The sequence below is a fragment of the Gorilla gorilla genome, chromosome 3, assembly GCF_029281585.2.
Source record: "Gorilla gorilla gorilla isolate KB3781 chromosome 3, NHGRI_mGorGor1-v2.1_pri, whole genome shotgun sequence".
Taxonomy (NCBI): Eukaryota; Metazoa; Chordata; class Mammalia; order Primates; family Hominidae; genus Gorilla; species Gorilla gorilla.
In genome coordinates this window covers 11,569,324-11,584,195 of record NC_073227.2, presented here as the reverse complement: position 1 = coordinate 11,584,195, position 14,872 = coordinate 11,569,324, and the positions used below count along the sequence as shown (strand labels likewise).

The following is a 14,872-nucleotide window of genomic DNA, read 5'->3' as shown; positions in this document are numbered from 1 at the left end:
GTTTTCTAAGGTTTGAATAAGAAAGAAGAGAGCTGTTACTAAAAACAGAACTGTTACTAAAAAGAGCAAACCCCCACATAAACTCAGAAAACAAGAAATGACTTCCACAGCTTCAGTGAGCGTGAGCTGAGTGGCATGTTGGCTGACAAAAGTGCTACGAATCAAACAATGCATAGTGAAGACTAAGAGGAGACACTTACTACGAATCTACTTTGCACTTTCTCCAGAATTCTTTTCTCATTTAGAGCCATAGCTTCATCTTTCCTCTTCTTTATTCTTTTTTTTTGTAGCTTTTTACAGGCATACATTTTTCCTGTGGCTCGCACTTGACAGGCGCAAACCTAGTTTAAACAGCAAAATAAAGGAGGTTTATGTCCACCTGACATTTCTTAGGCCACACAAAGGAAGCTCTTTGCTTGATGAGACCCTCACTGGCAGAGACCAGCAGCAGTGCATGAGGAGCCGAGACCGTTTCAAAGGTGAGCTTCGTCAGTGTGAGTCGCCTCCTCCTCGCAGTGACGCACTGCACTCTATCAACTCAGACAGTGTACAAATGGAAATAGTTGGCATAGGTGATCACAGTAAATCTGTTTAATTTTTAAATGTCCTCATATGTCTATTTTACTTTTTGTAAAAGTGTAAAAGTTTTAAAAAGTAAAACTGAAAAGATTCTTTTTCAGCTGGGCATGGTGGCTCATGCCTATAATCCCAGCACTTTGGGAGGCCAAGGCAGGCAGATCACCTGAGGTCAGGAGTTCGAAACCAACCTGGCCAACATGGCGACACCCCGTCTCTACTAAAAATAAAAAAATAAAAAGATTAACTAGGCATGGTGGCGGGTGCCTGTAGTCCCAGCTACTCCAGAGGCTGAGGCAGGAGAATCGCTTAAACCCGGGAGGCAGAGGTTGTAGTAAGCCAAGATCATGCCACTGCACTCCAGCCTGGGCGACAGAGTGAGACTCCGTCTCAAGATTCTCCTGCCTCAGCCTCCCGAGTAGCTGGGATTACAGGTGCCCACCGCCATGCCTGGCTAATTTTTCTTGTATTTTTAGTAAAGACGGGATTTCACCATGTTGGCCAGGCTGGTCTTGAACTCCTGACCTCAGGTGATCCGCCCACTTTGGCCTCCCAAAGTGCTGGGATTAACAGGTGTGAGCCACAGTGCCTGGCCTAAAAAGATTCTTGATTTTTTAATTTAAAATGTCAAGAGTATAAAGAAATATATTTCATAGAATTCACAATTTTCATATCTTTATTCTATTACTTCTTAAAGTAGTATTTATGTATTATTTTAACTTTATGTCATGAAAAATTTCCAACACACAAAAGTGGAAAAAATAGTATCATGAGCCTCAGGTTCTGGTCCCCCTGCCTCTGTGTCATCAACATTAGGCTGCTGTTTCTTCCAACTCCCATCCACTGCACACCCCACAGGGGACTGCTTTAAAAGCAAACATAAGACATGATTTAATTTTATCTACCAATAAAATAATTTTGGTGGTAAAAGAAATACAAAGTTAATTGTGGAAAATATTGGAAGTAATAAGGACAGTGATAAAAACTCACCTGTAATTCCAAGATAATGACTGTTAATATTTTGCTCTATTTGATTTTGGGCCCACCTTCTTACATGGGTATGCAAGAATACATACCCTGTTCCCACCACCCCAGCCTTTCATGGCAAAACTGGTCTCGTATTGTAAAATAGGTAATATTTCCTAACCTCCTTTTAAAAAATCTTATTGTGTGACTATTTTCCCATCATGAAATGTTTTCCTAAAATGCGACTATCCCAATATGTATTTAATCATTTTCTTACCATTAAGACTTGGCATAAAAATCTCTTCATATCTCTTTATCATTAATTTAAAACAAATTATTCTAAGTGGAATGGGCAAATCAGAGAAAGGGAATGGAAAGCAGACAAGAGTGCCAGGCACTGTGCTGACAGCTGGGTGTGAACACTCGCTGCCTCACAGCAACCTGGCGGGCAGGGCCGATCATTTCCCTGCTAGAGATGAGATCACGATGGCGGGCCCAAGATCACGCTGCTGGAAGTGACACGACAGGACCCTGACCTCGGGTCTGCCCACGTCTGAAGTACGTGCTCTTTCCACTACAGTCTGTGGCCTAAAACCGTGACAGCAGAGATGTCTACTCAATTCCTTTACCACTGCGCTCACTCAGGACCCTACAAATTCATTTCGGAGGACTTCAAGCATAAGCGAAAGAATTACTGTTGACAAAATAAAACCAACTAGGTTTGCTCTCTCAAGCCCACTGGAGGAAGTGCTAGCACTTGGAAAAAGCAAATGCACGATTAGAATCTGGATTAAAGGGCACCGAGGCTGTCCCCGCATGAGGGCGAGCAGGGCTCCTTCTGACAGGCATTCAGAGTAGGGGTGGGCTGACTGCTCACTGCCTCTGGGCCTTGACTGAGAGTACAACACCTCCAGAGCAAGTCTGTGGGAAACTGCCATGCTTTATTCGTGCAGCCAATCATTTGTTTGGGAACCCAAGTAAATCTGTTAAAAAGTAATCTATACAATCATAATTATACTGAGTCTTTCTTGTCTTCTTTTTTTATGTATTTATTTATATTAAATATTTAAATAGAGACGGGGTCTTGCCATGTTGCCTAGACTGATCTGGAACTTCTGGGCTCAAGCGATCTGCCCACCTTGGCCTCCCAAAGTGCTAGGATTACAGGCGTGAGCCACCGCGCCCAGCACCAGGGCTTTCACAATAGCTAAAATTTGCTAACATGTCCCTATTATATCCTATTAGGACTGACATGTTTCAAAAACTTACATGTGGCTATAATTAGACTTTCTTTCCTTTGTAAACACATGACCCATGTTCCAGAAAATTTTCCTCTGTTCTTTCACAAAATCTGAGTCGTTACATTTGCAGATCATTAAAGGCAGATTAGCAAGAGCCCAAGTGAGAAAATGACTTTCCTGTTCTAGGACATATTCAAACAGAGGGTGGATTTCTTACAGAAATATCTATCATAGAGGGATTAGAGCAAGCATTCGATTGGATTAGGCAAAATATTCTTCATGGTCTCTGGAACTGTACCAGAGGGACAGTACTGTTACTTCTCCTGAAGTAACGGCTATGTTGGCCAATTTCTTGTCATGTCAAGCTGCAGGTGCATAACAGATACAGGTGCAGTGTGCTGCCTCCTAGGTCAGCTTTCTAATTAACTTCAAGGCAATGCTAGTGGCTTTTGCTTTGAATTGTAATATGGGAGCAGTAATATCTGAGTCACACCCGGGTAGTGTAACCTGCTCCTGAGTTAAACATACAGTATTAGTTTGCCAATGGCTTGCCTGGCTCTTAGGGACTTAAAAGTTCTTGAACTCCATATGATCACTCCAGGTAACTAATAAGGTAATTAATATCTCTTTAAATCCCCAGACCAGAACTGCTGCTGTTCTCCATCCACCAACTACAGCGGTCTCCATCTAGGAGACCCATCATATTTAAACAACACCCCGGGCCAGGCACGGTGGCTCACGCCTGTAATCCCAGCACTTTGGGAGGCTGAGGAGGGCGGATCACCTGAGGTCGGGAGTTCAAGACCAGCCTGACCAACATGGAGAAACCCCCTCTCTACTAAAAATACAAAAATTAGCTAGGTGTGGTGGCCCATGCCTGTAATACCAGCTACTCGGGAGGCTGAGGCAGGAGAATCGCTTGAACTCAGGAGGCGGAGGTTGTGGTGAGCTGAGATCATGCCATTGCACTCCAGCCTAGGCAACAACAGCAAAACTCCATCTCAAAACAAAACAAAAAACAAAACAAAAAAAAACACCCCTCGTGAGTCTGTGAGTCATTTCCTTAGGATTTTCCCAAATTGACACATTTCCAAACACCTTTTGATGTAGGTATGAGGTACATAAACGTGTCCAAACAGAGTAGGGTTACGTAAGTATATTTAATAATTCACTCTGTACTATGTGAATTTGGGACCAGTCTTAAATGTATGGAAATAGAATCATGGAAATTCCACAATGCAGAAACAGAATCGTCTTTCCATCTGGGCAAAGTGACTGAACTGGGACATCAAGCATGGAAACCAGCTTCTTCAGAACTATGAGGTAAAAGGTGAAGTCACCAAGAGAAGGGATTCTTAAAAACCTTTTGCTCAAAATTCCATGTGGAGTCTCACAGCTGGCAAAGATTATTCCCAAAACGCCCACTAAGGCAACAGTGTACTGGGAGAGCTGATGCATTACCTGAAGCCATGTTCTCAGGACCTTGCTGCCCGCCCAGCTAGCAGCGCTGCTCTGAACTGGCTCCCGTTACTCACCTCTCCAAATCCGCCTTTTCCTAGAACTCTGTAATGTCTAAATGTGTTCTTTGTTACGGGTTGCCTAATCAATGAGAAAAACAAGTTTCAGGTCTCACACTGCATTGTTCTTTTAAAACAGAAAAGTTTACTCAGCGCTTGTCTTCGCCTCATTTATTGAACCATTCTGCTCAAAGGGGATGCCCGGGACAAGGGGTGTCTGTGCTCAGGGACTGTGGCTCCCTCTAGCAGGATAGCTCTTGACTTGCTCTAAGAGCAATTAATTCATCTTTTTTTTTTTTTTTTTTTTTGAGATGGAGTCTCACTCTGTCGCCAGGGCTGGAGTGCAGTGGCATGATCTCGGCTCACTGCAACCTCCGCCTCCTGGATTGAGGCAATTTTCCTGCCTCAGCCTCCTGAGTAGCTGGGATTACAGGCGCCTGCCACTACACCCAGCTAATTTTTTGTATTTTTAGTAGAGACGGCTTTTCACCATGTTTGCCAGGCTGGTCTCGAACTCCTGACCTCATGATTCACCCGCCTCAGCCTACCAAAGTGCTGAGATTATAGGCGTGAGCCACCACCCGGCCAATTAATCTTAATTAATATTTAAGACACTGAAGCAAAAGGCAGAACAGTCTAATTATCCTCACTAAAGATACGTCTGAAACCAGCCAACACTAGGAAATATGTATGTTCATAACTCCTGGTATAGTCTTGGGTAGATCCCTCTCAACCTGTCAGAAAGCAGGTGAAGAAGATGACATATATATGTTGTGCCATCCTTTGAAAAAAGAACCTCAAAGATGTTTATGCCCAGCGCCTCAAAAACAGCATGTATAAGCAAGAACTGGGAATTTAATCAATCAATAATAATAGTACTAATAATAACACTAGTGGCAGCTAACACTTTTTTTTTTTTGAGACAGAGTCTTGCTCTGTTGCCCAGGCTGGAGTGCAGTGGAGCCACCTCAGCTCACTGCAGCCTCCACCTCCTGGGTTCAGGCAATTTCTCCTGCCTCAGCCTCCCAAGTAGCTGGGAGTACAGGTGCATGCCACCATGCCTGGCTAAGTTTTGTAGTTCTAGTAGAGATGGGTTTCACCATTTTGGCCAGGCTGGTCTCGAACTGCTGACCTCAGGTGATCCACCCGCCTCGGCCTCCCAAAGTGCTGGATTACCGGCATGAGCCACTGCGCCCGGCCCACAGCTAACACTTTTTAAGCACTTATTTTGTGCACCAAACATTGTGCTATAAGCGTTGTACACACATTTCCCAGGTGATCCTAGCAATGGTCCAAGGAGGCAGATTCTATAATTACCTGTAATTTATAGAACAAGGACCTGCCACTCATACAAGCTAAGCCACTTACCTGAGGCCACATAAACAGTAAGAGGCTGAGCAGGGTTTAACTGCCAGGTCCCACCCACTGCATCCTATTCTAGCACTAAAAATCTAAGCTAAGTTTTATTTTCTAGCCACTGAACCAACAGGGATACCTGCCATTTTAAAAAGAGAGAACAGAGTCTATTAAATTAGAAGAAATGGTATAACATACCTATGAAAATTTCTGTATAAAATATATACAACTCAAAATTTCTAATTGTATTTTGACAGATGGAAAAGTCTACGTCAATCAGTATGCATTGTGAGAAGTTAACACTTGTTTTATTGAGGTCTCTTTTCTTTTTTTCTGTTTTATTAGAGATGGGGTCTTGCTACATTGCCCAGGTTGGAGTGCAGTGGCTATTCACAGTCATGATCATCCCGTACTATAGCCTTGAAGTCTTGGGCTTAAGCAATCCTTCAGCCTCAGCCTCCTGAGTAGCTGGGACTACAGGCGTGTGCCACCTCAATTGGCTTTTATCAAGTTTAAAATTAGAACATACCTTTCCAGCCATTTCCATTGTAAAAACTGAGAAAAATATGAGCTGTCTTGGTATTCTTCAAATGGTTCCCCTCTTAAGTAGTTATGGGCAACTCTAGAAAAAGATTTTTAAAAATTATATACATTTGTTGTATTAAGAAATAAAAACAAGCGTGTTTTAGTGCATTAATAGGCACTGAATATGGGAAAGTCAATCATTACACACGATTCAATATTTTGAATTTGCAATTATAGAAGTCCACGTTAGGTTCTAATGCTATAAGCGAAAACGGAAGTGAAATAGAACGAATGAAAAAAGCAGTGAAATAGAAGGATGCATTCCCTTCTTGGGAGTAAGGGTGTCAGCTGTTCTGTTATCAAGCAGCATGCTTCCCACGTGCAAGACACAGTGGAAGGGTCCTCTGGAGAACAGCATAGAGGTCAAAGCCATGGGCCGCTGCAAGTCCTGCTTCAGCCACTCACTGGCTGAGGGACCTGAGCCAACTTACCCAACCTCTATAGCCTCAGTTTCTCCTTCTGTAAAACAGAGATAATAATCATGCCTATTTCATACAGTTACTGTGAGCGGGTAAGTGCATTAATATTTCCAAGTATTTATTATTGTTTTGTTATTTGTTGTTGTTGTTTAGAGACAGGGCCTCACTCTGTTGCCCAGGCTGGAGTGCAATGGCACAATCATGGCTCAATGCAGCCTTGAACTCCTGGCCTCAAGCAATCCTCCCATCTCAGCCTCCCAAAGCACTGGGACTACAGGTGTAAGCCACCAAGCCTAGCCTTATTATTGTTGTGTTATTACTATTACATGTCTCTTAGTGCACATGTACAAGAAAGAGTTTAGGGTGTGCACATGCCCAGGAGAGGGATGTGAAGGACAAAAGCATGGACTGAAAGATTGGCCCTTCCTGGCTTCTGTGGCATCCCAGATGAAGACAGGAAGAAATCTGATTCTTACTACAATGTCCCAGGACCAATATCAGAGAGCAAAGACCAAGCCTGTCCTGTCTGCCATACCAGAGAAGCAATCAAATGGAGCCATGGAGCCAACATCTCTTTTCTTTTTTTTTGGTCTGGCTCTGTCACCCAGGCTGGAGGGTAGTGGTGAGGTCACAGCCACTGCAGCCTTGACCTCCCAGGCTCAACTGATCCTCCCACCTCAGCCTTCTGAATAGCTGGGACTACAGGCATGTACCACTATGCCTGGCTAATTTTTGTATTACAGACAGGGTTTCGCCATGTTGTCCAGGCTGGTCTCGAACTCCTGAGGTCACGCAATCCTTCTGCCTTGGCCTCCCAAAGTGCTAGGATTATAGGCATGAGCCATGGCACCCAGCCAGAGACATCTTTTTGGAAAGCAATTCAAATCACAAACACTAGAATACCATTAATGTGAATATCCAACAAGAATAAGTAAAAGATGACTTGAAATTGAAAATCTTTTTTTTTTTTTTTTTTTGAGGTGGAGTTTTGCTCTTGTTGGCCAGGCTGGAGTGCAATGGCGAGATCTTGGCTCACCACAACCTCCGCCTCCTGGGTTCAAGCGATTCTCCTGCCTCAGCCTTCCTGAGTAGCTGGGATTACAGGCATGTGCCACCACGCCTGGCTAATTTTGTATGTTTAGTAGAGACAGGGTTTCTCCATGTTGGTCAGGTTGGTCTCGAACTCCTGACCTCAGGTGATCCACCCATATCGGCCTCCCAAAGTGTTGGGATTACAGGCGTGAGCCACCATGCCTGGCCTGAAAATCTTTACTCTACATTTACTCTAATCCATTTACTCTAATCCATTTTCAGAGGAGGGGGCTGAGGGACAGAGGGAAGGGTTCTAGTCCGGTGCCATACACCTGGTTAGGAGAAAGATGGGACGCATGCCATTTATCTGTGGGGTGTGGAACTGGCCGCTGAATTCTCACTAAAGGAATAAGCATCTAAACCACCCAGCTCCTCAGTGTGCAGAGAACCCACACTTGAAGAGAAAGCCAGATAGAGAGAGAAAGCCTTGTTTTTTATTTTTATTTATTTATTTATTTATGAGACACAGTCTCGCTGTGTTGCCCAGGCTGGAGTACAGTGGAGTACAGGGGAGGCTCATTGCAGCCTCCACCTCCCAGGTTCAAGTGATTCTCATGCCTCAGCCTCCTGAGTAGCTGGGATTACAGGCGCACACCCCCAGGCCTGGATAATTTTTGCATTTTTTTGTAGAGATGGGGTTTCTCTATGTGGGCCAGGCTGGTCTTGAACTCCTGGCCTCAAGCGATCTGCCCGCCTCGGCCTCCCAAAGTGCTGGGATTACCGGCGTGAGCCACTGCGCCCGGCCTGTGTGTTATTTTAGAGGCAGCCGCATCATTAAAGCATCAGGGTCCAGCCCCAGCCCCACCATGCTCGGACTGCACTGGCTCAGGTGCGCCACTCCCTGCCACATGTGAGCTGCAACGGCCTCGCCGGCTCATCTCCTGGACCCCATCTTCCCTCTCTTCAACCTCTAAGTTGCACCCAGAGCGATCTTTTTAAACACAATGCATATGTCATCTGCTTGCTCTCAGAGCAAAGAACAAACTTTCTCATGGCTCCCTGGGCCTCCGTTTCCTCCGCTGTGACATGAGTGACTGTCTGCACGCATACACAAAGCACTGCAGATTTTGGGCCTGATCACCTCAGAAACTGTTCTTTCATCCCGCATATGTAAAGAAACTGAATTTAGCCAAAGTGCTTTGCCTCGGAATTCTCCTTGGAAACGCCCTGAAAAAACATGTTTTTGGTGAGTACCTAGGTCTGAAAAAAATCTTTTTGTCCTAGACACAAGCAGAGCAGAGAGGGCCTGGAGTCACCACAGGGATGCTAGGATACTGGTGCTAAACGATGGGACCCCCTTCAGTGTGCCTCGTGTGTACGTGGAATTATTACTCTTCATTCACCTCTTTCTAGAGGAAGTAATCATTTTAATGTGTAAAGTACAGTTGACCCTTGAACAATGCGGGTTGAGCCGCCAGGAGCCACTTATGTATGTATTTTCTTCCGCCTCTGCCACCCCTGAGACAGCAGGACCAACCCCTCCTCTTCCTCCTTCTCCTCATATTTTCTTCCACCTCTGCCACCCCTGAGACAGCAAGACCGGCTCCTCCTCTTCCTCCTTCTCCTCAGCCTCCTCAACGTGCAGATGACAAGGATGAAGACCTTTATGATGATCCATTTCCACTTTATGAATAGGAATTATATTTCCTCTTCCTTATGATTTTCTTAGTAACACTTTATTTTTTCTAGCATACTTTACTGTAAGAGTATAGCATATAATACATATACAAAATATGTGTTCATCTGCTGTTTATGTTATCAGTAAGGCTTCTGGTCAACAGTAGGCTAATGGTAGTTAAGCTTTTGGGGGAGTCAAAAGTTACACACAGATTTTCAACTGCGCAGAAGGTTGGGTGGTGTCAGCGTCCCTAATGCCCATGTTGTTCAAGGGTCAACTACACTCTAGGAACTTGTCTTATGCAGAGAAACCTCCTGAAAGCTGTCTGTTTTGGGGATAGTCATAGATAACATATGCAGGGCTCAGCATGAACCACTTACCTAGTACATTCCTCAAAGACTTTTTTGGAAGGGTTCTCCTCCTTCAGTCCCAATCTACATTCTGCCACAACACCTGGAGGTATTTCTGGTAAAGGGGCTGCCAACTTAATACAGTACAAGCCAAATACATAACCATTAGTGATTTCATAACTTACTAGTGAACAGAACCTAATGCCTATTGCAAAAAAATGAAACACAAAGTGTATAAAATGAAAGTCAAAGGGCCACCTGGACCCTCCACCCCGTCCCACTCTCCAGAGTTCTGCTGTTGTCTGCCTTTTCAGATCTTCTCTGATGCATATCAAAACACACACAGGGCTAGACGCAATGGCACACGCCTGTAATCCCAGCACTTTGGGAGGCCGAGGTGGGTGGATCACCTGAAGTCAGGAGTTTGAGACCAGCCAACATGGTGAAACTCCGTCTCTACTAAAAATACAAAATTATTAGCCAGGCGTGGTAGGTAGCTACTTGGGAGGCTGAGGCAGGAGAATCACTTGAACCTGGGAGGCGGAGGTTGCAGTGAGCTGAGATCACACCACTGCACTCCAGCCTGGGCAACAAGAGTGAAACTCCGTCTCCAAACCAAACCAAACAAAAAAACACAGACAAAGAATGGAAAGCAGGGTCTCAAAGAGGTATCGGCACACCCATGTTCATTGTAGCATAATTCACCACAGCAAAAAACAACCCAGGTGTCTGTGGATGAATGGATAAATAAAATGCAGTATATATATGGAGTGGAATATTATTCAGCCTTTTAAAAAAAAGGAAATTCTGAAATACGCTACAACTTGGATAAACCTTTTGGACATTATGTTAAATGAAATAAGCCAGTCACAGCCGGCATGGTGGCTCACCCCTGTAATCCCAGCACTTTGGGAGGCAGAGGTATGTGGATCAGTTGAGGTCAGGAGTTCAAGACCAGCCTGGCCAACATGGTGAAACCCTGTCTTTACTAAAAATACAAAAATTAGCCGGGCGTGGTGGCAGGCACCTGTAATCCTAGCTACTCAGGAGGCTGAGGCACGAGAATTGCTTGAAGCTGGGAGGCGGAGGTTGCAGTGAGCTGAGATTGTGCCACTGCCCTCCAGCCTGGACGACAGAGCGAAACTCCATCTCAAAAATAAATAAATAAGCCAGTCACAAAGTGACAAATCCTGTATGATTCCACTTATATATGGTCCCTAGAGTAGTCAAATTCATAGAGACATAAAGTAGAATGGTGGTTGCCAGGTGCTTGGAGAGAACTGGGCATTGTTGAATGGACGCAGAGTTTCAGTTCTGTGAGACGAAAAGGTCGGTTCTGGAGATGGGCTGCAGAACAGGGTGAATATATTTAACACTACTGAAGTGCACACTTACAAATGGTGACGTTGGTAACCTTCATGTTACGTGTTTTTTTATCACAATTAAAAATTAAAAATCAAACACACACGCCTCTTTCTTCAGATAGTTTCTTTTTCCTCATGCAAATGGGAAAAATATATGTTCAGTTTTGTGGTTTTTTTGGAGACAGAAAATCTCGGCTCATTGCAGCCTCCACCTCCTGGGCTCATGCAATCCTCCCACCTCCACCTCCCAAGTAGCAGGGACTATGGGCGCATGCCACCACACCTGGCTAGTTTTTTTGAGATGGAGTCTTGTTCTGTGGTCCAGGCTGGAGTGCAGTGCATGATCTTGGGTCACCGCAAGTCCCGCCGCCCAGGTTCAAGTGATTCTCCTGCCTCAGCCGCCCAAGCAGCTAGGATTACAGGTGCCCGCCACCACGCCTGGCTAATTTCAAACTCCTGACCTCAAGAGATCCTTTGGAAGGCTTCAGCCTTCCAAAATGCTGGGATTCCAGGTGTGAGCCACTGTGCCCAGCTGCACCTACCTGCTCTTTGTATTATTTGTAGAGACAGTGTTTCACCACGTTGCCCAGGCTGGTCTCGAACTCCTGAGCTCAATTGATCTGCCCACCTCGGCCTACAAAAGTGCTAGGATTACAGGCATGTGCCACTGTGCCCAGCCTGGGTCCAGTGTTTAAAGTATGTGCTGACGTCTATAGAGCTACCCCATATTCTTGAGTGACTGCATGGTCTTCCAGTGTATGAGTTTATCTGCCCCCAGTTACATCCTAGTTGCCAATTTTCCCACGCAAACAGCACTACCATGAACATCTCTATACATGTGTATTTCTATAGGATAGATTCCTAAAAACAGAATTACCAGCTCAAAAAGATGCAAGCATTTTAAACTTCATATTTATTGTGAAACTGCCCTCCAAAAAGGCTCTGCCACTCTGTATTCCCACTCACAGTGTTCCAGGTGCCTAGGCCCTGCTCTCCTTAACCCTCATCCAGAGAATTCTGGAAAAAGGAAACACATGACAAAACCACTGTCCAGATTCAATGAAAAAATACCCAAGTCATGCTCAATTGTGCACCTAATTTGTAATTAGAAACAAGAAATGCATTCCAGACTGATTTCTGACTGTGATAGGGCCAAGCAACCAGAGGAAATCTGTGTTTATAAATCAGTTATTTCCTAACATAAGTTGAAAGATAGTAAACAATGAGAAAACTCACATTTTAAACAATCAACAATATTATCACAATTAATCATGATTAGTAGCTGCCATTTAAATTATCTAATACATTTGAGGCATTTCAATAACTATGGTCTCGGGTGGGCGTGGTGGCTCACGCCTGTAATCCCACTACTTTGGGAGGTGAAGGAGGGTGGATCACCTGAGGTCAGGAGTTCGAGACCAGCCTGACCAACATGGTGAAACCTGTCTCTACTAAAAATACAAAAATTTAGCTGGGCATGGTGGCAGGCACCTGTAATCTCAGCTACTCAGGAGGCTGAGGCAGGGGAATCACTTGAACCCAGGAGGCAGAGGTTGCAGTAAGCCAAGATCACGCCACTCCACTCCAGCCTGGGTGACAAGAGCGAAACTCCATCTCAAAAAAAAAAAAATATATATATATATATATGTATGTGTATACATATATACATACACACACATATATACATATATGTGTGTATATATATACACATACACATATGTACATATATACACACATACACATATATACATATATATACACACATACACATATATACATATATATACACATACACACACACACACACACATATATATATAGTCTCATTTAGCCCCACAACCACCACCCTGATGGATGAGGAGAGACTTGGGAAGTCCCTCTCCAGTGCACCCGCATCACCAAGGGGAGAGCCAAGACTGAAACACACACACCCTGCTGGACTCTCCAGTCCTTTCTTTCTATGCAGCAAGGCTGTCGTAAGAATAAGATGGGTCCATTCATTTTCCTATTTAAGAAAAGAAGTTTGGGCCAGGCGCCGTGGCTCACGCCTGTAATCCCAGCACTTTGGGAGGCTGAGGTGGGCAGATCACGAGGTCAAGAGATCGAGACCATCCTGGCCAACATGGTGAAACCATATCTCTACTAAAAATACAAAAAAAAAATTAGCTGGGCATAATGGCACGTGCCTGTAGTCCCAGCTACTCGGGAGACTGAGGTAGGAGTATCACTTGAACCCAGGAGGCAAAGGTTGCAGTGAGCCGAGATTGCGCCACTGCACTCCAGCCTGGTGACAGAGCAAGACTGTTTCAAAAAAAAAAAGAAAAGAAAAAAGAAAGAAAAGAAGTTTGTTCATTCACTCATTTGCTCCACAAATATGCATTGTTCCAGGCACTGGACACAGCAGAAAACAAGACAAAATATTCTCAGAAGACAAAGACAATATTTTAACAGTCATTTCCCCTCCAAAGTCTCAATTTTTCTGAAACTAAATAGCAGGTTGATTCTATTAAGACCGTTTAATGATTAACACCAAATAGTGTTCCCATTTTTGATATCATAGAAAATTTTTATATTAATAGTTATTTATTCTCACACAAAGGAAAAGCAGTGTTTCTAATATCCATGAGAGAGAGGGAGGTAAGCTAAGGTGACCTGAAGCATGGCAAGGTAAGGTACACAACTACCAGCCTGATGCAGAACTGAGACTTCTGGGGCTTTACATTAAGGAACAATCATTGTTTTTCAGAATAAGTAGTTACCAGGGCAAATTTACCAAATGACTCAGTGCCTTGCTTTTTAAAATTTTAGGCAGAGGAAATTCTAATAGGAAAGACCACTGGTGGAGAGGGAAGGGAGGGTGGATTTTGCAGAAATATGCTTCTTTTTCTGTGTTGAAAATTACATTTACTTTCCTATTTTAAATAATTGGGTCATCTTTTTATTGTTGCGTTGTAAGAGTTATTTATATATTCTGGATACTAGACCCTTACCAGTATTTGATTTACAAATCCTTTTCCCCATTCTGTTGGTTATGTTTTCACTTCTTGATAGTGTTCTTTGAAGTATAAAGTTTTAAATTTTGATGAAGTTCAGTTTATCTATTTTTTCTTTTGTTGCTTGTGCTTTAGGTGTCATATCTAAGAAGTCACTGCCTAATTTCAAGGTACTGAAGAGTTACACCTACACTTTCCTCTAAGAGTTATATAGTTTTAGCTCTTATATTTAGGCCTTTGATGGATTTGGCATTAATGTTTTGTTTATGGAATGAGGTAGGGGTTCCGTGTGATTCTCTGCATGTGGCTATCCAGTTGTTCCAGTACCATCTATTGAAAAAACTATTCTTTCTCCCAGTTGAATTGTCTTGGCATCCTTGTGATAAGGCAATTAATTGACTGTTAATGTGTTATCGTTTGAATGTGTGCCCCAAAGTTCATGTGTTGGTAGCTTAATTCCCAATGCAACAGTGTTGAGAGGTGGGACCTTTAAAAAGGTGATAAGATCATGAGGACTCTGCCCCTCATGAATGGATTCATGCTGCAATCTCAGGATTGGTTTTGTTATTGTTGCGGCATTGCGGCAGGTTCCTGATAAAAAGCTAAGCTCAGCCCCTTCCACCACCCCCGACCCAGGCGTGTGCATACCCTCGTATTATTCTGCATGGATGATGCAGCAAGAGGGCTCTCACTAGATTGGACTCCTTGACCTTGGACTTCCGGCTTTCAGAACTATAAGAAATAAATCTCTGTTCTTTATAAATTACCCAATCTCAGGTATTCTGTTACAGCAGC

General features: G+C 43.8%; 1 protein-coding gene across 21 annotated transcripts in view; it reads right to left on the bottom strand.

Annotated features, from left to right (window-relative positions):
- Positions 1 to 14,872, bottom strand: part of GRK4 (G protein-coupled receptor kinase 4) — a 77,069-nt gene that overhangs the window by 26,817 nt on the left and 35,380 nt on the right. For 6 of the 21 annotated variants that reach the window (XM_063705070.1, XM_063705072.1, XM_063705073.1 and 3 more), the window contains 4 exons: positions 9,751 to 9,854; positions 6,186 to 6,278; positions 4,319 to 4,382; positions 201 to 341 (listed from right to left, as the gene is read on the bottom strand). The exons of 1 other annotated variant lie outside the window; for it this stretch is intronic. In XM_063705070.1, coding sequence (XP_063561140.1) covers positions 201 to 341; positions 4,319 to 4,382; positions 6,186 to 6,278; positions 9,751 to 9,854 — 402 coding nt within the window. Of the gene's footprint in view, positions 1 to 200; positions 342 to 4,318; positions 4,383 to 6,185; positions 6,279 to 6,672; positions 6,701 to 9,750; positions 9,855 to 14,872 lie in introns of those variants that run through there. 14 more of the 21 variants (XM_063705081.1, XM_055384401.2, XM_031010151.3 and 11 more) reach the window with 8 other exon arrangements.